This window comes from Neofelis nebulosa, chromosome 2, assembly GCF_028018385.1.
Source record: "Neofelis nebulosa isolate mNeoNeb1 chromosome 2, mNeoNeb1.pri, whole genome shotgun sequence".
Lineage (NCBI taxonomy): Eukaryota > Metazoa > Chordata > Mammalia > Carnivora > Felidae > Neofelis > Neofelis nebulosa.
The window spans coordinates 217,896,331-217,920,745 of NC_080783.1; the positions used below are offsets into that span (position 1 = coordinate 217,896,331).

A 24,415-nucleotide genomic window follows, 5' to 3' on the forward strand; every position below is an offset into this window, starting at 1 on the left:
AGAACTTCATAATCACCAAGAATACAGAATTTATCATTAGAAACATTTGGTAGGTAGTATTAAAAAGACTGGAAGGTGGACAGACAGGTAGGTAAGTAGGTGTTATGAGGTTCAGCTTTAGGGATCTGCTGTTTCCAGCTATTTGGGCCAAATGGAGATGGGAAAGAAAGAAAGTGGAGATGATCCTTCAAGCTACCTCTTCAGAACAAGGTCACAAAAATTAGAATATGCCTCCACATAACTCCTACAGCCACCCGTACTTTTTTTTTTTTTTTTAGTTTATTTGTTTATTTTGAGAGAGAGTACAAGTGGGGAAGGGGCAGAGAGAGAGTGGGGGAGACAGAATCCCAAGTAGGCTCCATACCACCAACACAGAGCCCGGTACAGGGCTCGAACCCACGAACCACGAGGTCATGACCTGAGCCAAAGTCAGATGCTTAACCGACGGAGCCCCTCAGGCCCCCCTGACCAGCTGTACTTCAAAAGGGCTTCCTATGTTATATAGGAAGATATTAACAGACGCTTTAGATAAATACCAAAACAAAAACTGCATTCTCTTACTTCTAGGTACAAGAGAAAAAGATTCTAGAAAGCTCAATTGTATCCCATGAAGCCAAAGTACACCAAAATATATCTGAGTGGTATAAGGGCAGCAGAGCTGGGACTCAAGGCAAGTGAAATTAATCAGAATACACTTCTGGGGGGCTGAGATTCTTCATCTAGGTTAAGTTTCTACCCGGAACTTGTTAGAAATGCACATTCTTAAGCCCCACCCCGAACCTACTGGAGCAGAAACTGGGGGTGGAGCCAAGCAATCTGTGTTTTTAACAAGCCCCCCAGGTGATTCTGATGCCAGCTCAGCTTGAATACCACGGAGCTAAAAAGAATGCCCACCTCTCCATGTATCCTTCCCTTTTCCATCTCAGCTGGTTTTCCAGCAGGACTCAGCTTCCCTTATGGGAAGTCATCACCACCAAAGTCTCCCACCGTTACTACATAGCGCCGGGCAGTTTATCCCCATGAGACCCACTGCTGGGAGTGCACAGAGTATACAGAGTTTCAATGCAACTGAAAACTCTACTCAAGCCCTCTTCTTCCCTCAGAAAAACATGGCCCCAACTGGATCCTCACTGGTACTTGAACATTTTAAAAACAATCTCAGGAAACAGCTCTGTGTTAAGACCTGTGCAAAAGGACAATCTATTCAAATTTCAGCTCCAGTGCCAGACAGGTATCAAAGCTTGGGAGGAGATACCAAAGAAGAACCTTGAGGGTGCGACTCCACTAAGTCCAGGGAGATGGAAAACCCCTAAGCTGTTGTGGGGTGATGAAAATGTTACAGAATTACATGGTGGTGACTGTTGCACAACTGTGTATATACTATACTAAAAACCTCTGAACCAGGGCGCCTGGGTGGCTCAGTCAGTTAAGTGTCCGGCTCTTGATTTCGCCTCAGGTCGTGATCTCAGGGTTTGTGAGATGGAGCCCCGTGTTGGTCTCTGTGCTGACAGCGCAGAACCTGCTTGGCATTCTCTCTCTCTCCCTCTCTCTGCCCCTCCCCAGCTTGCGTGCATGCACGTGTGTGCGTAAGTGCACATTCTCCCTCTCAAAATAAATAAAAACATTTTAAATGTTTTTGTTTGTTTTTTTATTCATTTTTGAGACAGAGAGAGACAGAGCATGAGCAGGGGAGGGGCAGACAGAGAGGGAGACACAGAATCCACAGCAGGCTCCAGGCTCCGAGCCGTCAGCACAGAGCCCGACACGGGGCTCGAACTCACAGACTGTGAGATCATGACCCGAGCTGAAGCCGGACACCCAACCAACTGAGCCACCCAGGCGCCCCAAAACATTTTAAAAAATAAGTTAAAAAAGTAAAAGTCACTGAACCATATGTTTTAAAAATAAAGGATGATTAATAGTAAAAAATAAATAAACACATACCCCAGCTGGACCCAAGCCTGCCTTAAAAGTCCTCCACTCCCAAACAACTCTGAAAGCAACAGTGACTGAGCCTCCAAAACTGGAGAACTGGGCTTGCAACATATCCTAGAAGGTGACTTAGCACATTCGTGAAGACTGAATAGAGGCCAAGCAGGTGGCTCACCCAGCACTCAGCTGACAGGTGGCAGAGTCAAGACTAGACTAGATAGAACCAGTTCCTGACTGTCAGTTCTGTACCCTTTCCAGGTATCAGTGGTCCTTGAGTTCACTACGGAAGTTTTCATTCCACATCTTAATTTAATATAACCTGAAAAAAATAAAACCTAAAAACCAATTTTTCTGGGGCGCCTGGGTGGCTCAGTCGGTTAAGCGTCCGACTTCGGCTCAGGTCATGATCTCGCGGTTTGTGAGTTCAAGCCCCACATCGGGCTCTGTGCTGACAGCTCAGAGCCTGGAGCCTGCTTCCGATTCTGTGTCTCGCTCTCTCTCTGCCCCTCCCCTGCTCACGCTTTGTCTCTCTCTGTCTCAAAAATAAATTAAGAAACATTACCAAAAAAATCTCGGGGCGCCTGGGTGGCTCAGTCGGTTAAGCATCCGACTTTGGCTCAGGTCATGATCTTGCGGTTTGTGAGTTCAAGTCCCGCGTCGGGCTCTGTGCTGACAGTTCAGAGCCTGGAGCCTGCTTCAGATTCTGTGTTTCCTCCTCTCTCTGCCCCTCCCCTGCTCATGCTCTGTCTCTCTCTGTCTCAAAAATAAATAAAACATTAAAAAAAAAAAATCTTTCTACCACACAGATCCACTGCTCAAGTTCGTGGTCTATGATTACAACTGCCTGGGTAGCCATTTAAGATGTCCTCAGGCTAATGAGAAAAAGCAGAAGTGAACTTCAGACTAAATCATGTATTTGTACCAAGGCCTAACAAGAGACTTCTAGAAATGCTTGCTGAGCAAAAATCAGTTTCTAAATAGTTCAACGGAGAGAGGGATGGGGTCACTGCAGGGCACATGATAGTGCCACGTGCCAAATTCAAAAGACCCTGCCTGAGAACACTCACTCTTACATTCATGTTGCAAGAGACTTTGTGTGTGTGTGTGTGTGTGTGTGTACATATGTATATATATACGTATATATATATATATATATACACACATACGTATATATATATACACACATACGTATATATCTGCATAAGAACTCCAAGAGTTCACAAATTTATACTGAGTTTTTTGCGTTTCTACCCATTTCATTCATTCAACAAATATTTATTGTACAGACTATGAGCCAAGTATTCTCCTAAATGCTACATTTTGAAATCATATTATATAATAAAAATCATTTGGATGAAAACTAAGGTAGGTCTGCAGGAATTTCCTTCCTTTAAAAAAAACTTCTTTAACATCTTGTCCAAATATCATAAACATTACTCTAACTCTCTGCATGGAAGAGCTGCTTCTCCTGCCGTTCCTCAGAGCCAAACCCGCCTGCTTTGACCTCTCCTCACCTGTCGTGCCCCACCGATGTGGAAGGACATCTGCCCCCAGCATTTCAGTACATCCAATCTCCCTCTGCTACTCCCAATGCTAAATTGATACAGGCTGTCTGATTTGCACGCTCATTTGGATTCTGGTATCCATTCATCTCACCTCATACTACTAAGTTAAACAGAGGAATTATAGTTAGCCCAACTGCTACAAAATTGTCACATTTAATTTGACATCTGATGCCATACATTGTATTCAAAATTCAATGGCTTCCCTCTTAAAACTTCACTCTCTGTCATGGTCACATCTGTACTTGCCTATCTGCATATTAACCAGGAGGGCCCTGCCTGGCCTCAGAGAATAACCTGAGAACATCTGAACTGTTCTCACAGCCAAAAGCTACACAAAACAAAGGCCAAGCTCAGGTTAACTAGCTTTCTGATCGATCAATACCTCACTCACTTTCCTAAGGCTAATGCTTTTCCTTTGAGCTCCCATCATGGAAGTCTGAAGGGTGCTCAATGATCCCCCCCCCCCAAAATGTGGATCTATGTTTCAAAAAGACAACATATATATTCACTAGGAAAACCAATCATTGCAAAAATTACAGCCCTAAATGTATGATTCTATAAGGTATACAAAAGAAAAATTAAAATACAAAAAATACTCAAGAATATATGCGAACACAAAAAAAATGAGCAAAGGAATTTTGAAAAGGTGGCTTCTAATTAAAACAAAACAACTGAAATGAAGTAGAAGATCATAAACCTCAGTCTTAAAGCCCATTTTCCTGACCTGAATATAAAAAATTGAAGGAAACAAAAAATACTCAGGACTTAAAAGTGTCATTCTCTCCCTATAAAGGGACCCTCAGGTTCCTTGGCCTGAGTTAGAATGCACCAGTCTGTAGCTATAGGCTCTCTACAGACATTTTAGGATTAAAGAAGACGCATTTTATATGAAGATCTCTGAAGCTACCACCAACTAAAAAACCTTCGATGCAACTTTAAGATCAGTACAAACTAGAACTCTACTTTGCTTACTCTAGAGAAACTCTGCATTAGAGGAAAAACAAAAGAAAGAGCATTAATAGTTCAAAAATAGTAGCAAGCAAAAGCGGTTTGAACATTTAAGGAGAACATTCTCATTATAAAAGGTTTGTTGGTGTGGCATTAGTTTGGCTTTGGAAGAATGCCATCTGAAATCCAGATCCAGCGACGGGCGGGGGGGGGGGGGGGAGGGGGGGGGATGCAGTAGTTATATTTTAAGTCAAGCAGCTAATTAATGACTAAACAAAAGAAATTTCAGTCTGGACAACATACACAGAGTACTAATATGTGTAATTACGAATAGTCATTTGTGCAATCAGAAAGTTACATTAGCATAATTATTTCTGGCTCTGGGCCTTAAAAATATTAACTTAAAATGTAGAAACCTTATAATAGCGCACCTAATGAAGATGTGAATACCAAAACTGATTACGAAAAAAGAGCTGGTTCTTTAACAAATTTGCTCTGTTTAAATGCATTCCTTCTCTCCTGCCCTGGATATAAAAATCAAACCTAACCCTCAAGTTACACACAGATTCAAAATTTCTACTTCTAATATTTTTTCCCATTATCCGGAGCCTACATATTAATATTCATTAAGAATCAAAACTACTTCCCTAGGAAAGGGGTGCTATTTAAAAAAAAAAAAAAACTTCATACAAACACACATTGAGTTTATATATAATACTTAAATAAAGAAGCCAAACAATTTTATAAAACAAGAAGATTAGAAGTCACTAAACAGCTCGCAAGATCTTGAGAAAGTCTATTTGAAATTATTCTTTGGGACCAAACTGTAGACAGAACAGGCTCTGAAAGCAGGCTGCAAGGTTAAATTCCCAAGTCCACCACTCTTGGGCACATTACTTAACATCTCTGTGGCTCAAATCTCCTCATCGATACCATAAGGATAACCACATAACCTGCCTCACAGGATGAATTCAAGGAGTAAATGCGATTATTCACATCAAGGACCCACCAGTGCCTCGCACACGATAGATGCTGGCTCAATGCCGGTTGCCATAATTACTGCCACCATCATCATCATCATCATCATCATCATCATCATCATCATCCCTCCTCTGTCACCTGCAAGAACCTGAGCAAAGGGTGTGTGTGGCTGAGAAAGCATAGTCCAAAACTGATTTGTTTTTAGACACAACATTTGTTTTGCAACTGCAAGTAACATTCAAGAAGGGCAGGAGCTTTTACCTATTCCAATGCAGTAAGAAAGGTTAAAGTAGCTTAGTTGGACCTCCCTACCTTCTGGTAGTCTTCCTTTTTAGTGACTTTCACTTCACAAATATTTGCACATGAACCCACAAGATGAATCCTATGTTAACTCTTTTTACTCCAAAAGTAAATTACAGAATGGATTTGCCAAGTACACTAATGTGGTTAAGATTTATGGGTCTTTGATTAAAAGCCAAGACAACACACAATAGAATGAACATTCCTACGAATTAGTAAACAATATACAAGAAATTAAGCTCGGAGAGAGATGGGCCCTTGCAAGTGTGCTATCTTGACCAAATTAGTCAACCACTTTTTACCAACATACCCTCAACGGTAAAAGGAAATACTGCATATCTTGTAATGTTATTATACGGCTTAGAAATAATTACACACGGTGCCAGCCACCAGCAAGGAACACAGGCTCGATAAATGGCAACATCTGAATGGGCACAACCTTACTCTCCCTCTCGCAACAAAGACACAGCACACAGTACAGAAGTTGGGTTTGCTCAAATAATCACCAATATTGCAACACCGACGTGAGTAAAGGAATCTCTCAAAAGTACGGAGGAGTCCCATCATGCCCAGGACGTGCACTGCACACACCCAGCAGAGAGCAAGCGCGGGCGACAGAGACACCTGGCACAGGCAACTCCGGCCACCAGGCTGCCGTGCACACGGGCCGCGCGGGGACTTGGAAAACAGGGATCGGCCATGCTCTCCGCCACTCTCCCTCCCTCCAGCCTCTCCCAGTGGGGGCGCTTCATCCCAGGCAAGGGGGATCTAAAGCAGTTTTTGTACAATACCACTCCTAAATACAAGCTTCTTCACGGAGTCCTCCACCAAAACACAGCAACCTATTCCAACCCCAGAGGGAAACGGGCCCCTGCTAATGGCAGGATGGCTACACTTTATGAGCGACTCGAGAGGCCCCACGGGCAATTCTGACTAAGCGTGCCCCTGCCGTACACAGGGCCTACAGCCCCAATGAGAGTCAAGTCCACAAAGTACACCTCCATCGGGTCCAGTGTCAGCGTGCAGGCTGGCAGGCTGAAGAGCATGGGGAAATGCCAGTACCCAGCTAGATCAAAGAAGGAAGTGCTTTAACACAAGTACTGACTGTTTTGTTCCTATCAGCCAAGCCAGTTAAAAAAAAAAAAAAAAAAAAAAAAAGGCAGGTTACCATCCCCACATAACACTGCAGAATCAAGGACTCCTAAGACTTCAGCTGTCACTCCAAGATTCCCCTATTTTTCCCAAAGCCAAAAATAAACAAGAAAAAAAGCCAATGTCCTCTGCATTGAAATGAAATATGGGCCAACCTTTAAAGTCCGTTCTCTCGTAAGAGTGTTTGTCGGTGTTGAGCTGACACAGAACTGAGAGAACAATGGGTCACGAGGGAAGAGAGTGCGCGCCTTGACCCCTGTGGGCTGAGCCACCCCTGCTGCCTCCAGCCACCCTTGGGACCACGCTTTGTTCACTGGTGTTTTCAGCAGCAGTGACAGCGTGCGTGAACCATCCACGGGTCTCAGAGCCCCCAGGTGTATGTTTCGCCAGAGAGGGGACCATGGTCTCCCCACTAGACGCGGACTTTCACAACACTGTGGTCTCCGAGGAGCAATGGGGGCCGGCGTCCTAGAAGGAAATACAGAAGAGCTCTGTATTTTCCTTTTACGCTCATCCTCGACAAAAATTGTTTGTTAGGTATTTTATAACGGATCTGAAGTAAGAGTCGAGTGGAATGTGTCAACCACCGGAGGTAAATAAACATGAAAGTGAAGGCCTGTGCACAGATCCAGTCTACCAAGTGGGCTTCGGCTACCGTGACTCCACCTTCAGAAGACCCTTAAGACCACGAATTTTAATTAAGCACTTGCTGGCTCTGGTTTCAAATATAATTTCAAAACGTAATTAAAAATAAATTGCCAATTTCACGTAAAACGTAATATGGAAGAAATACATACCGATTACATGTTTTATTTCATTTCTAAATAAACTGGAGATAATGTATAATGGCATGGTAGCAGATCCATGTTGCAGGGAAAACTAAGAAACATACTGAGGTTTTAAATAATTCATGACCTAGTTATGACCTACTGAACAGTTCCCAAATCATACTATTTTGTTTAGAGAGTAATGATCTATGATTAAGACTAATTTTCAGCATATTTACTTCGTTTTCACGTTTACAATAGTTAATCAATGACTGATTAAAACAACAGGCCTCTAAACTGGCTACTGTTTGTCAAGGTAACAGTATTCTGTCTAAGGGGGAAATATAATTTATGCAAATAATCAAAATATACGTACCTCAAAAGAAATTTAAAATCAGTGGAGACAAGGAAACAAAGCTATGAGGGTCTAGCGAGTATTTAAATCTGTAAACTGGAGTAAGTAGAGAGACTCTCACCCACAGAACCTCTTAAAACTCAAAATAAAAGCACTCTAGGTCAAGAAGTTAGAGCAAAATAATCTTGCAAAAATAAGGTAAACAGGCAGCACTATTTGTCTTATGTCTTTTAACAAAACCGAGAGCCCAATACAGAGGGTGCGTATTTAACTTAACTTGGAAGTGAACGCCGAACCAGCAACACAACCTGACTTAGAACAAGGTTGGAAAACGAGTAATCACAGCCATCTGAATCAAAGGAATAGAATTCCCAAACTGATGGACACATACCCAGCTCTCATCCAGTAACAATGAATGGGTATTACCCTACCTAAATTGAAATACTCGGATTTCAAAATAAGAAAGATGACAAAGGGATCCATGCCTAATATCAAGACTCCCAGACAAGATTCACCAAAAAAAGAAACCTCATCCGAGAAGATCCTTTCATTCATTCTCCTTTACCAAATCTTCTAATTGGACGCCAAATATACAATCTACCATACGGCCTCCGTTCTCAGTAAGAATTCCTATCATTAAGGTAAACCCATTAATTCTCCATGCAAACCCTTCATCACAGAGGACTGGGAGCTGTTTTGCTAATAAGAAACCTGCCCTTCCCACAGAAACTTCACATTGTCAAGACACTGCATGTTCTATGGAACACTGGGGCTGTATCTTTATTAACTCATGACGATATAAGAACTAGTGTTTAACTAAGATGCGAGCAGAGTTAACCACCAAATGCAAAAGCCGCCAAAATGCAAGAAAACACAAACACAGTAGCTCCTGCTACCTTACTTAGTAAGTCAGCGTGCACGTTATATTTTTCAACACAAGCCAAGCAGATTAGAGACCGTTCAAGAAACATGTTGGTTTCTGTTAAACCCAGATAAAATAGTCTTCTCATTTACAACTTCCTAGTTCAATATTTTGATTTTAAAGCTAATAAAAAGTAGTACTATGCAAAATGACCTAACAATTGTGCCCTTAATATAATTATACCCCTAAAAATAGAAATTTATCTACCTCATTAGTGTTCCAACGGTGCCTCTCTTTGGGTAAACTTGAACATTTCGGCAGACATTCAAGCAGCTTTTTCGGTAAAAAGATTTTTACATGACTACTATTGCTGTTCCCATGATCATCTATAAAGAAGAAAACAATAGATTCAGAGAAAATAATAGAGAAAATCTCCTTTTAAGTATACTGGCAAGGTCAGAAATGGCAGCTTAGTTTGGTCACCGTGAGACCAAGAGCACCATCCCTCTTGGTTAGCAACGCTCATTTACACACTGATCAGATAGGTGGCAGCAGGAATCTGGTCAAGAGGCTCTAACGTTAAGATCGAGCTTTTGCTCCGTGACAAGCGAAGAACAGGGAATATCCCAGCAGCTGCCCATAACCAGAACATTACTTTTAAAGGTTCTCCCACCAGGTTTCCATGAAGTACATCCAAATTGCAAAAGGAGTTAACCTCACAAAACCCTGAAAACTTCTACTAACCAGTTGAAAAAGTTTTAAGTGTTTTAGGGAAGAGGAATTAGAATAAAATATGACTATTGTATTCATAAACTAATACTACTTCATCCCCTTGAATACAAATGAGACTTATCCTTTCAAAAGCAAATTACAAATCTTATCAACATAAACACTCTAAGCTACAGTTAGCTACCTAGGTAAATACAGAGGCTGGTCCTTCTAGCCTCAATCTGGAAACATACCATCTTAATTAACTTGATTTACATATACATATCTATTTAATTAATGTCTTTCATCAAAAAGTAACTCTTCTAAATCAGTGATAGAAAAGTTCATTACTTTCAGACAAGACGGTATGTCTGACTATCTGATAATCAGTCTCCCGGATACTTTATAGAAGAGATCATTTCCTTTATGTATTATTTCATTCATTCATTCATTCATTCATTCATTCACAGATCATTTCTTGTTTCATTCCCGTAACAAAAGTCTCTTCGCCTGGCTCAAAATTTCTTGCCCATTCTGGCACATTTAGGTCAAAGTTTCAAATTACCCAGTCTGGTTTCTGTTTTTTGTTTTTTTTTGTTTTTTTAATGCAAAATGGAAGCCCCAATATCCAAAGAGTGCAATGCATAACCAGGTACTAGGAGCAATACATTAAAATACTAAAGACTGAATTTGCTCCAGAAAGTCATAGTTAAAATAACTTATTCTGATACTAAATGGTATAAACTGAACTCCAAATCAAGAGTCCAGAATTCTGACCCAGTTCTGCTACTTTCTAATTGTGTGACCTTGGGTAAGTTACTTAATATCATCGGTTTTCTAAATCAAGGAGAATTAAGTAATCTCCAATTCTCCTCCAGGCATAAATCCCTAGGAAATTTACTGTCATTCAATAAATTTAAATGCCTTACAACTAAAAAACTTTATATAGGCATACAGGAACTAGTTAATAATATTAAAAGTGAAATACAACAATATACTTTTCCAGTAATTTCCTGTAATTCTGTTTAGCATAGCCTATTTTTTGAACACGTCAAAACCATAAAAGAATAAAAAACTTTCCACCGTCACAATAAGATCCTCTCCAAACATTTTTCATCTGATTAAGACATTTCTTCTCAAGGAAAAGATCTTAACAGAAAAATATTGGGCACAGAAAGAATTTGAAAAAATTTACTACATCACATGGAAATATTTTAAAGGGAGGAACTTAAGAGAATTTTAGCGTGCTAAATCTTTTTTGGTCCATGAACTACACAACCAATTGAATTATAATGCCCAATCCTCTATTTCTATAAGCAGTATAAAAGCTTGAAAAACTTAAAAGCTGACGGCTTTTAAGAATCCAAAATTTTAAGAGCAAAATAAAATTAAACTTTAAAAAAATCTTGCTATGAAATCAGAAAGCGAAGTGTTCGACTGAGAGGATGTTCATAGAAAGTTCTGTATTAATTACCCACTATAAACCGGTGTAATGCTATGCACGCTCCCTGCACTTCATCCTCCCGAGGGAGGCACCACGGGCCATAAAACTTTAAAGCGCAGAATACCAATCACATGAGCCTTCACCTCCCTTCTCTCTTCCCCTAAAGTGGTTTTATTCTCGTTTTCTAAAAAAATCTCCCATGATGTGTACAATTCTGAAAGCAGAAGTGAAATTCTAAAATCTATACTCAATTCAAATAGTCCCCATTTATCGGATGCCTTTTATGCAAACAGTACTACCCTCAGTGCTCAATCAGCAGGCTTACTCTGAACTGTATGGGACTAGTCATATCTCTGAGAAAACTATTATTTAAAGGATAATTCTGAACAATAATGAACATAGTATTAAACCCCGGCTTCTATTTTTATGTTTGTGATCACAACCTGATGTTAATTATCTATTCTTTCAAGTCTCCTTGAGGGACTCAGCTGTCCTGTGGCTATAAAACATATGAGTGTGTGTGTGTGTGTGTGTGTGTGTGTGTGTCTGTGCGTGTGTGTGTGTGTGTGCACGCTCCTACCTATGTGTACACATATGCATGTACACACAGACAGGTGTGTGCTGCTGCCTGCGTGTACATGTGTGTCCATCCACACATGTAGGTATACACACGTGTGTGTGCATACACGTGGGATGAGAGAAAAGAGATACTCTTCTCAATAGCACAACTAACTGCCACAGAAGACGCTTCTGTCTTCCACTCTGATACCAAATCAGGCAGCGGTGAATCGGCCCAAAGGCTTTTAAAGAGGAAAAGAAGAATGGCTGTGTAAGCACTGTCTCAATCACGATTCCAAATATAGCATTTTATGGGGTGCAGCCATGGGTTCAAAAGGAAGAGGAGTATGACAGGCCAATGGGTTCCCCTTAATCAGTTTTTAAACTGTGCTATTTCCAGAATTTTAGGTTCATGCCGAATATAAATTGGATGTTTTTTAGAAACACAACAATGGGTAAATTTTCCCACTGTGCATTATGAAGATGGCAATTTTAATACTGGGTAAAGAATATTAGGAACTCAAATACGCAGAATCTTGAAACTCATATTTTCAAATTTCGTTTTTTCCGGTTATAGTGTGATGAAGAGTAACTGCTTTTACAGGAAAAGAACTGCTCACGTGGCTAAACTATATAACTGTGTTTTTCAATTAAAAGCGGCTTTTTAGTGTGTTTGGAATGCCTATGCAGGATACAATAATTAGATAAATACATGTGCCAGTTTTCAAATCTCCATGTCAGTACTAAGACTGTAACAGAATCTTGAGTTAACGGTAAAAGTAAGGTTTACACCGGTTTCGGCTCCATCTCAGCATTTAATCCAAATCGTTAAACTTTGACACTGCAAAATGGAAGTGTCAACCAAATACGGTACAACATTTCATTATCATTATCTGGCAAAATATGCGTGTATGATATATGACTTCGCAAAATAATTTTCTAACCTACTTCACAATAAAAATAACTGTGAAGCTCTTGAAATTGACAGATGATGTGCCTGGCTGACAGCTATAATTCTAGAGAGTGAACCATCTTTTCCAGACAACCTTCAAATATTTTCCAAACAATAATTTTAGAGGCACAGTATAATTTAACTAAAACTCTCTAAAATGTGCGAAAATGCTCATTCGCTTAATTAGGCAAAAAGTGGAATTCTTGTTTTCATGTTTTATTTCTAAAAGCTCAAAGTCACATCACCAAATCCTTTCCAAAGATATGTATTTGAACTCTCTCCTTGGAACACATTTTGGCTTCTGCAAGGGAAATTATAACTACATTAACTCTAACCTGGAAATGATAACATCCATTTTATTTTGATTCATAATTAATAAAAATTAAATAATTTTGGTGAATAATTATGAACACAGTTATTCAATCAAGTTGATTATGATTAATCTCTCAACCTCTAGACCAAACTGTTCAAAATTAGTTGGTATAACAGTGAACCCAATTCCTAAATCTTATTGGGAATATATTTGATCAACAACTTGGAGTGGTAAAATTAAAAGGAAGCTCTACAATGTTTCTGTTCTGCTCTAATTATTATGTGCTTAGATTTAATTAGTAGGAAAGGAACTGATTCCAGAAAACATAAGCACATATTGTTATATTCAAGTCAGCACAGCGCTCACAGTAGCAAATACCACCGTTAGTAACCTAAGACCTTCAAATCATTACTCATCCAAAATAAATATTAATTAAGCACCAATGTGCTTAATTATGTGCCAAGCATCGGTATGATATCTCTCTACAAGAAATTCTCCAAAATGAACTGAACTCAGTTGTAATTATCCGAAAGACTTTCTAAAGTTGAAAAAGAACAATAAAGTTTTGTTTTGTTTTGTTTTGTTTTGTTTTGTTTTGTTTTGTTTTGAAGAAAACATACCTAATGTTGCTATTTAACAACCCCATTCCTCTTCTTCGAGTGTGTGATCATCACATCTTACCCTTTCTTGTTTTAGGCGGCCCAGATTTACCCTCTCCCTGTCAATCACACTACCAAAATCTCTGGTCCAGGTTTAGGTCAACTCCTAACTCGGGTTCAATAAACTTCTCACTATTCAGCTGCATTTACATTTTCCATTTAAAAATATGCGAACGGAGGCCGATAAAGTGGGAGCACAGGAGGTTTGCAATCGACTGCTTCAATTTGGGTTCTGGGGCATTCTCTCCTGCTTCATTCCATTCCATTCCATTTCATTTCAATTTGAGCTACATGTGATCAAATAAACTTATTTTCTACTATTTATTCAGAAGTAAACATTTGTGGGACTCTACGTCAGAAAGAATTTTACATTGTGTTCTCTCATTTAATTTCCACAATGACCCACCAGGGCATAATTACTCCCATTTTCCAGATGAAGAACCCGAGGTTCAGATTAGCTTGCCCGGGAGCCACAGCTAGTAAGTGACTCAGTGTGGCTTTTCCCACAGTAGCACGCGGCTACTCAAAGTCACGGGAAATGGACACTAGAATTCTAAAACTGTTGTATTAGTATCTAACATTTGCAGAGTGTTTTGCATTTCCCATGTGATTAAACCCTTTGCCTTTTTGAACCCCCACAGAAACTTTACGAAGGGAGTACTGTTTTGCTACCCCCAGAAGGATTAAGTAACTCATCTAAGATCACACAGCAAGTTAAAGGCAGAACCCAGGTCCCCCGAGGCCTGGTCACAGGCTATTTCCACTGCACTACGAGGATGGAATCACTCTCACTGCCAAGCCCACCCCTTCCTGTAAGTCAAAAGCTTTTCGAATCCTACCTTCTAGAGGTGGCACGGTGTTGAGAACACAGTAGGTGCTAGTTCCGCAGAATACACTTTGGGAAACGCTCTAAGGAAACAGAAAATAAAATGTAAAACTAATCTTTGAAAAAGATATATACTGGCTCTTCTGTGATATTCCTGCCAAAGATGCAAAACCTGAATCTAATCATGAGGAAACATCAAACAAATCCAAATTGAGGAACATTCCACAAAATGACTGGCCTGTAATCTTCAAGAGTGTCAAGGTCATAGAGTCAGAAAGGACTGAGAACTGTTCTGTAGCAAAGGGGTCTGAGGAGACAACACAGTATGGACCAGGGTTCGGACTGGACCTTTCTCTACAAAGGTCACTGCAGGGTCACCTGGCACAGCTGCAGGAGCATCTGAGGATCAGAGGGTAGAAATGTCCCAGTGTTAATTTCCTGATTTTGATCACTACATAGTGGTTACAGAGGAGAATGCGCTCATTTGCAGAAAATACAGAAGCAAGTATTTGAGGATGATGAAACGCATCAGCAACTTATTCTCACACAGTTCAGGGGGAAAAGAGCTCTTTTGCACTACACCTGCAATTTTTCTGTAGGCTTAAGAGTGTTTCAAAATTTAAATTACACGTGTGTAAAAAAAGATACAGGCTGGTGAGCACACACTATGTGTATAATTTTTTTAATAGGGACCATATGTGCTGCACAGACAGGAAACGTTTGCTAAGAAGAACCAATGCCATATTCGTTTTGCAGCTACAATGCGAACCATCTCCCAACAGTGAGCCCAACCCCCAACTCATTCGGAAGGACCTAAGGAGTCCAACTAACAGTGTGGCAGGTGCAGTGAGTCAGGAGGAAGTTGGAAGACCAGGTCTCTGCTCTCAGGCTGCTTCATGTAGATAAAATTACAGTTTTTATGTAAGAAAAACTATATAACAGTAACTTTTTAAAAAGGAAAAAATTTCTGTGAGTCTTGCCAGTCAATTATTTCGGCCCTAAAAATATCCTTCTTCAGTTACAGTATTAAATAAGTTTTTAGATTATTCATCCTACATTATAAACCACATATTTATATACTTAGAAAACCAAGGACAGTTTATAAGTTCAGCAACCACCCTTAACATTTTATATTTAAAATGTGAAAAGCTCAGTTCTCTCACTTGCCAGCTACCCTTGGGAAAGTAAACTAACATCAGCATGACCTCATCACAAAGGGCAGTGACGGAGCCTCTCACCTCTCTCGCAGGGTTGCCCGGGAAACTTACATGGGGTGATGCGTACAAAAGTGCTTTAAATTCAAAACTACGACACAAATATGAAGCGCTATTGTTTCTGTGTTTAGTAAGAATAATCTGTAACAATGTTAACACTTTCTAAGAACTGACCAGTTGCCTGAATTGTGGGGGGGGCCAAAGAGAGCGTTGAAATCTGACTAAACTTGACCTCTATGAATTTTCAATTTCTCTCCTTATACCAATGATCAAATGCTTCACCAGAGATGAGGTCTTTCTCCACAGTGTGACTGCTAGCAAACAGAATAACCATCAGCTCCCTACTTTACTGTTTCTAGAAAATTCTCGATCCAGGACTTTTACCGTCCCTTCCTCTGTTTGATTTAATCAACAATGGTACCTACTGATTAGCAACCTGTGGTAACACAGGGATTCTCCCCATACACTATCAACTAAGCTCAGAATTCACGCATCCTTTGGAAAAACCAACATTCATCTCTTCCCGTGACTGTGACTGTGGAACTACGGGGCATTATAAGGAGTGGCTGATGTAAAAGCCAGCAGCAGTCTGACTTCGAGTAACGTCTGCAAGAGCCGCCAGCCACAGCCTTCTAACCACATAACGCAACCTCTCATCTTAATGTCGTTTCAGAATGGAAACTTGAAATTTTATGATGTTAAAAAGAATGCCTTACATTCAAAGCTTAACATTTTCTGGCTTCCTGTTACCAAAAACAGATAGTATAAGTTTACACTTAACAAGACATCTTAACAACGGTCTGAGTGTCAAAAGATCCAAAAATTACTAACGTACAGTGGGATGCACTAATGAATGGCTTCATAAAAAAGGGCTTTTACATGCACCTAACTTCAAAGTTCGACAATAGGTAAATGAGCAGTAAAATGTACCAAATAACTAATAAGAAAAATTAAACACTAAAAAAGGAAAAAGTAACAGAAATACCACGAACAGTCAACCATGATTTCTCCTCAGCACTGGCATAATGAAGTCTTAATAGTTAACCAGAAAAGAAACTCCTTCACAAACACTGAGAGTGAAATCAAGTCATTCTATCCTCAAAAACGCTGGGTGCTCAAGGGAAAGAAGCTAAATCACAAGAAAACTTCCATGAGCAATGGCTACCTGACACTGAAGACCCACAGGCCAGACTCCAGGCGAGGCACTTTCATTCCACGGACGCTTACAAGGATTTCTAAAGCCTGTTCACAGCACAAAGCCAGAGGTGGCTCTGGGAGGAAGGAGCACCGGTCTGAGGGTCTGACTGTATCCCAGTCCCACAAACTGCTGAGGTCCAAAGCAAACAGCTGGCCTCTCTGTCCCCAGGACAATGCTCTACGTGCAAAACCACAAGTTCAAGGGCAGACAGATCTGGGTCCAAGTCCGCCCTCAGCTGCCCGTCTCCATGCTGCCCTTCCTGGCCGACTCCAGCTCAACCGTCAAGAAGCCTTCCAATGACCGAGTTAGGCAGCCTTGCCGGTGTCATCCGAGCAGCCCGCGTTTCCCTCTCTGTAACTCCTTCTACTTGTTCTACAATTATTAAAGGAGCACCTAATGTGTACCAGACATGGTCCTAGGAGCTGGGACCTAGCAGTGAACAAGACAGACAAAGACAAAGGTCCTACCCTTGTGGGGTACCAGCCCGTGGGGGAAGGGGGGGAGGGGGGGTAGTGGGGTAAATGTCATGGGTATAAAATGGATGGTGTGCTACAGTGAGAAATCAGGTAGGGAAAACACCATTTCTGAACGTGCATCCACACGTGGAGTACAAGGCCTCCTTGACCGAAGCATCAAGAAAGCTGGCTTCTCTCAACAACCAGATGAGCGGCTCTTAGCATGACTGCATGTCGGTAGTCCAGGGAGAGTTTCTGAATGCTGAAACACAGGCTGTAACCCTGACCAGGTTACGTTGGAACATGTAGGGCTGGGACCTAGGCATCAGTATTTTCTGAAGGTTCCCAAGTGATCCCAAGATGTATGCAAGGATGGGAACCACTGAGATAAACCAGCAATGTGACTCTGGGCAACTCGCTACTTTAATCAGCTTCCTCAGGAGCAAAAAGGGGGTTGACCTTCAACAGAGCATCTCCAACTCTAACGTGCACGCAGGTCACCTGAGGGCCTTGTTAAAATGCAGGTTCTGATTCACAGGTCTGAGTGTGGCCCTGTGACACTGTGCTTCTAAGAGGCCCCCAGGCAACGCCCATGCCATGATTCAGGGCCATACCTTGAGTATCAGGAAGCAGATGGTCTAAAAGATCAGGAATTGGCGTGAAAAGATCCTTCCAGTCCCAATGTTCCTCCAGAATTCTATGAATTCCCAACAGACTAAAAAAGCATGCCTGTCTGTTAACACAAACTATAATAAAAAACCATTCCAGTAAATCCAAGCAAGACAATTAAAAGAAACTACAGGGACAGTGTCCGGCATCTCCAGAAGTACCCAAGAGGGGAGACACGGAAGCTCTATAAAATGTACTCCCTGGCTTCCGAAAGTACTCTATCAAGTTGCAGATGATACTAAAAAAATGTAATGAAAAAATAATACATGATTTATTAAGGGCTAAAATGAGCAGATGGTGGCAGTACAGAAACTCAGTAACTCTCTGTGTACCAAGCACAAGGTCTTTGGAGGCATGGGCTCCCTTGAGAGAACCTAGGTCAGGGTGTGACACATACTTTTTGGATGCTGGAATAAATTAAGCAAAATGCTACATAAGAAGTGATTACAGGCTTTTGAACAGAGAAGTTGCATGATGAAAACTGTATTTAAAGTTCTTTGAAATAAGGACTCAGAATATTTAAGTCTCCATAGAGTCCCTTTAAAGCCAGCTGAGGCCCCACACAGCTCATTAAATCAAAGGAGAGAGGCCACACTGAACGCAATAAACCACTTGCATCAATTAGAAACGATACAGTAAAAAACTTTTGCCACATATCTTAGCATGACTCACATCGATTCTGCAAATTAGCTGGTCATTTCACATAACATGACATACAAGTAATGGAAAGGAAAGCGGAGTCCGAAGTTCTCAGCACCTTTGCTCAACTCACCAGTGTTGCCTAGCGTTCCAGGCAGTACGCCTAGATCAGTTAGGGAGGCTACTCAGAGCAAACTGTACCATGGCTCAAAGACTATAAATATTTACTTCTTGCTGGTGTAAAGTCCAAAACGGGTGTTCCTGATCAGTAGAGGGCTCCCCTACCAGCAGCGGCTCTGGCACCCGGGCTCCTTCCATCCCGCGGCAGGCGCCCTCCCAGGTCACTGGGCTCTTCTGCCTCAGCCAGCAAAGAGGGCAAGCGCCCGGATGACCATGCCTGGAGGGTTTTACGGGCCAGGCCTGGAAGTGGCACACTTCCCTGCTCTCGTTCCATTGGCTAGACTTGGCCACAAAGCCACGCCTAATTGCAAGAGAGGCTGGGAAATGTGGTCTGGCTACCTGCCCAGGAAGAGGAGATGGATTTCTTGATCAGCTACCAGTCCCTTGAACAATGCCATTTGTGTGTGTGTGTTTTTAATTACAGAAGAATCACTCCTTTCAGAAATGTCTTCTGTTAACCTACAACTCCACCTTCAATCCCTAAGGCTATCCAGCATCTAAAACCAATCTAGTAGCTTTTCTTCTCTGACAAATATTTTTCTAACATACTCAAAACAAGATGATCTCAAGGGCATCCTTAAAGGGATGTCAGGCTCCTTCGTCCCGGTATCTCCAGTACTTAATACTTAATGTCTAACACACAACAGAAGCGCAAATGTCTGTTGAATTCCCAGATGAATGACATTCCCAGAAGCTTGTGGAAAAGAAAAGAGAGTGGCCCCATGTCTTATGATGGTGTGGGTGGGATTTACTGTGGCCATCGGCCTTTTTAAGACCCTCTCTCCCTCCCCTAATGCTGCCCTGAGTAGCCACCCATCCTCTGGTCCCATAACAAGCAAGCAGTAAGACAAAAGCTACTTTAGGAGCGCCTGGGTGGCGCAGTCGGTTAGGCGTCCGACTTCAGCCAGGTCACGATCTCGCGGTCTGTGAGTTCGAGCCCCGCGTCGGGCTCTGGGCTGACGGCTCGGAGCCTGGAGCCTGTTTCCGATTCTGTGTCTCCCTCTCTCTCTGCCCCTCCCCCGTTCATGCTCTGTCTCTCTCTGTCCCAAAAATAAATAGAAAACGTTGAAAAAAAAAAAATTAAAAAAAAAAAAAGACAAAAGCTACTTTAGACCAACTCAGAAGAACTAAGGGGTAAAAATACTCAACAGCGTTCACAAGACACCAAGAGGCCCAATGCTAACATTTCTGGCGAGAGCACAGGACTGCTGAACAAAAAGGAACACGAGGTCTGGCGAAGGCATGCTCTGGAGACGCTCCGTAAAATCGGGCTAATGATCTCTGAGAGTGTACCCCTAAACACAAGTAACTTTATCCTTTTTCTTTCTGAACCACAAAAGGTTAGTGGAGAAAGAAATTAGGCGGTACAGTACAAAAATATTTTGTGCTCACATATTACCTCTTTTCAAGAAGTTTAAAATATACCATAGGCACTACTATAATAACCTTCCCAACATTCCTATGGGACAGAGACAAAATTAAAGTATGTACTCAAGTTAAAAGGAAAACCGGCTGATAGGTGGTTGACTCCCTACTACCAAGGCAGGCTCAATAAAAAGGTGAAGTGGTAACCTCCAAGGTAATTGGGGCACAAACCATTTTAGGCTCTCAAATTGAGTTCAACACCCAGAATTGAGTTCAAAAGCAAACAACTAGCTAAAACAGACCACAAAACAGCTGAAGTCCTAAGAAGCTTATAGAGGAACAATATATCAAGCCTGATTTATGACCTGAGAAATCACATTAATTGATTCGCTATTACCAGAGATTCATGTAAAGCGTATTTAAAGTGATTTCAGAATGAAAAAAAAATTATTCTTTCTAGATATGAATCACAGTATCATTAGAATTTTCATAACTTTAATTTGGCTCAATATTCTGAAAATAATCAAAGAGCACTTATTCAATGTCCACATTTGCACAAATAGATGCTAGCAGAACACATCCAGAGAGAAACTATATGAAATTTAAAATTACATTGTTTTCCTTGCACTTATTACTAGCACTAATGATAACAATGGTTTTTAACTCTTCAAAGACAGAGCACTATAAAATATCAACAAAATCAGCCCGATAAACTAGGCATTCTGTTTGGGTTTTTTTATTTTTTCAATGTTTGTTTATTTTTGAGAGGAAGAGAGACAAAAACACGAGTGGGGAGGGGCAAAGAGAGCAGGAGGCACAGAATCCGATGCAGGCTCCAGGCTCTTTGCTGACACAGGGAGCCCGATGCAGGGCTCTAAGTCACGAACCATGAGATCATGACCTGAGCCGAAGTCGGACGCTTACCCGACTGAGCCACCCAGGCGCCCCTAGGCATTCTATTTGATACTCTGCACACGTAACAAGCACTTTCATACCTAAAATCCTATTTTGGTCCCAGCAGGTAGCAGAGCAGACACGACGCCTGTTCTAGAAAGGGAGACACCACAGCACGGGTAGACGCTTGACAAGGCCATTGGCCAAAAAGGAGCAGAGCAAGACCCAGGAGCAGGTCTTCCCACACACGCCCATGCGGTCTCCAGAAGAGCTCAAAGGCTCTCTCCCCGATGATGGCAGAACACTGCTCCACGAAGACACAGCGCGGAAGTTCGGGCAGAGCAAGTAGACAAGGCAGTCTGACGGAAAAGCCGAAGCAAGTGCGGACACTGAGGGAGATCCAGGAATATCGAGTACCTGGGCTGGGAGCTCAGCATCCTGAAGGAAAAGGCTAACAAGGATATTGCCAGGCTACCACACAGGCCTAGACGTTGATCTGGTGGGAAGATTTTCTGGGCTTCTCAAACATTTTCTGGTCCGTGAACTACAGACCACCCATCACCTGTCACTACTTGCTACTGCCCAAGGACTAAAACCTCATCAAAACTAAAGGGGAGGGGCGCCTGGGTGGCGCAGTCGGTTAAGCGTCCGACTTCAGCCAGGTCACGATCTCGCGGTCCGTGAGTTCGAGCCCCGCGTCAGGCTCTGGGCTGATGGCTCGGAGCCTGGAGCCTGTTTCCGACTCTGTGTCTCCCTCTCTCTCTGCCCCTCCCCTGTTCATGCTCTGTCTCTCTCTGTCCCAGAAATAAATAAAAAACGTTGAAAAAAAAAAAAAAAAAAAAAAAAAAAAAACTAAAGGGGAGAGGGCGCCTGGGTGGCGCAGTCGGTTAAGCGTCCGACTTCAGCCAGGTCACGATCTCGCGGTCCGTGAGTTCGAGCCCCGCGTCGGGCTCTGGGCTGATGGCTCGGAGCCTGGAGCCTGTTTCCGATTCTGTGTCTCCCTCTCTCTCTGCCCCTCCCCTGTTCATGCTCTGTCTCTCTCTGTCCCAAAAATAAATAAAAAACGTTAAAAAAAAATAAATAAATACAAAAAAAAACTAAAGGGGAGAATGACACCGTGTCTCGTAACACAGCAATGAGGCATAGGCCAAGAAAATGGCAGCCACACTCCCCCGGATGGAACCAGACTATGTGGGAACCTCACCTAATCCACACACAGCCAGAGCCAGGAAGGAAGCCAAGACATGCTCCGAGGCCAAAACAGATTTTTTACAAAGTCCACGCACAAAAGCTCCCATACTTCACTGTGAGGAGGACTCTCTGATCCGTATTCCTAAGCTTGATTACTATTAAACTATTCACAGTTCTAATAAGCTTAATTATCAGGTTGCCAAGCCCATGGAAGATCAGAAACAAATCAGAAGGAGAAAGGATAGCTAGCAATTGACAGGTCGGGAGAAGCAAGAGTGACAAGGGACAGCAAGAACAGATTTTTTTTTTTTTTTTTTACACACAATAAAAACTGGATACAAGGGCTTGAAAGGTACAGCAGTTTGGGGTCACTCATCATAAAAGCAAACACTACTCAAAAGGCCCTAAAAATAGCACCGTATTAAATAAAGGCCAGTTCAATAACTTAGGTACAACATAATAAACCCACGTTAACAAGTAAAATGTACATTAAAGTCCACATTTTTTACTGAACGTGGGGGCAAGGGAGAGGACATACAATTTAATACCTTTGTTTGCACACCAGTTTACGTTCAAAAAAATACCTGCACAGCAATTACCTCATTGGGTCCTCACCAACATCCTAAGGCAAACAAGACAGATATATCCACTGACCAAAAATTTGCTGGTACATAATTCAATTTTAGCAAGGCAGAAGGGTTTGTCAATGGCAATTATAATACAGTCTGTTAACTGGTTTAACAGGAATGAGCACTTCAAGAGGCACCTGCTCACCTTGTCAGGGGACGAAGAAAGAGGCCAGGGAAGGTTGCCTGAGAAATGTCACCAACGCGACTAGATCTGAACCCTCACCTGGAACTTCACCTCCAAAACTTCCCTCTTTAAAAGTTCCCATTCTGTCATTTGCATCCTACAGGGTCTCTTTCTGAAGAACAGTCCTATGCCTTCCACTGCCATCGTCCCTCTCTTCTGTGAAGACAAACTCTATGAGTGGATGCTCCATGACCCCATCTCTTGATGTTAACACTTAAGACACCCTTGTGTAACTCCTCCCCGTGGGTGTGCGCCGGACCTAGTGACCTGCTCCCGCCCTACAGGACATGGCACAGGTCACAGGATGTCACTTCCACCATCAGGTGATACAGGTCGTGCCTTCTGTCTTGCTCGCAGACTCTCTCCCTTGCTGGCTGTGACGACGCGGGCTGCCGTGCTGGAGGGGCCCGTGAGGCCGGGAACTGAGGCCCTCAGTCCAACCACCCACAGAGAAGTGAATCCTTCGAACTGCGTGAGCTTGGAAGAGTATCCTTCCCCAGTCGAGCCTTCAAATGAGACCACCTTGGCTGCAGGCTTGTGAGGCCCTGAAGCAGAGGACCTAGCAAAGCCCTAACTAAACTCCTGACCCACAGGATCAGATAATAACAGTATCCTGTTCTAAGCCACTAAGTACACGGTAACTGTTACAGCAGCAACCCATAACAAGCACACCCACAGTCCATCAGGTCCCAGTGACCTCTTCTCAGCAGAGACTTCAATCATCATGTCACTACCGTGTTCACCAGCACTCTGCACTTACCACCACAGTCCCTGAAGGAATTATCTGCCCTCCTACCACCTCTTTTCCATTCTCTCAACTCACTACCAAACTGACAAAATCAATAGCTTCTTCTCAGTCTTCATTCTGCCCAAACTCTCTGCAGCATCACAACTGATAACCTCCTTGCAGCCCTCTGCATTTATATTCTTCTTATTCTACCACCCCTGACCGTTCTTTCTCAGTGTCCACTGGTCCTCTGCTCTCTGGTGACACATTTCCATTCTCATGCCCCTTCTCTTCTCCCATGACAATTTTACTCACTACTAGGTCTTCCAATTCTTTTGAGCTGATTCATTCATTCAACCAACTGGCACTGTTCCGGGCAGAGATATCAACAATAAACAAGACAAACAAGGTCCCTACTTTCATGAAGCTTGCATGCTCTACCAGAGGCCCTGCAAACGTATCTCTGTTTACCCCTCCAGGTCTACTCACTGCCCTGCTCCCACCCTGCCCTGTGCCAACGAGGCTACTCTCTAAGGACTCCCATCACCACAGCCCACTTGACCTCTGAAAGTGCCCAATGAAAAAGAAAAAAACACAGGGACAAGAATGACTCCCCTAATTTCTGACCCATACTTGGAATGCCATATTGTACAGGCATTATGTCTAAAAGACAACCGACACATTTGCATCCAGTCTCCAAAACACATCCTCCTGGACTGCCTATCCCAGTTAGCAGCCTTCCCTAACC

At 42.2% G+C, this 24,415-nt stretch overlaps 1 protein-coding gene across 9 annotated transcripts in view; it reads right to left on the reverse strand.

Moving 5' to 3' along the window:
* CAMTA1 (calmodulin binding transcription activator 1) overlaps window positions 1–18,916 on the reverse strand; it is an 827,492-nt gene extending 808,576 nt beyond the window's left edge. For 4 of the 9 annotated variants that reach the window (XM_058719240.1, XM_058719237.1, XM_058719239.1 and 1 more), the window contains exons 1-3: window positions 18,726–18,913; window positions 14,336–14,405; window positions 9,130–9,248 (exon numbers count right to left, since the gene is read on the reverse strand). In XM_058719240.1, the coding sequence (XP_058575223.1) occupies window positions 9,130–9,248; window positions 14,336–14,405; window positions 18,726–18,815 (279 nt within the window). In that variant the 5' untranslated portion in view covers window positions 18,816–18,913. Of the gene's footprint in view, window positions 1–9,129; window positions 9,249–14,335; window positions 14,406–18,725 lie in introns of all 9 variants that reach the window. The other 5 variants (XM_058719242.1, XM_058719241.1, XM_058719234.1 and 2 more) reach the window with 4 other exon arrangements.
* Between the last annotated feature and the right edge of the window lie 5,499 nt (window positions 18,917–24,415).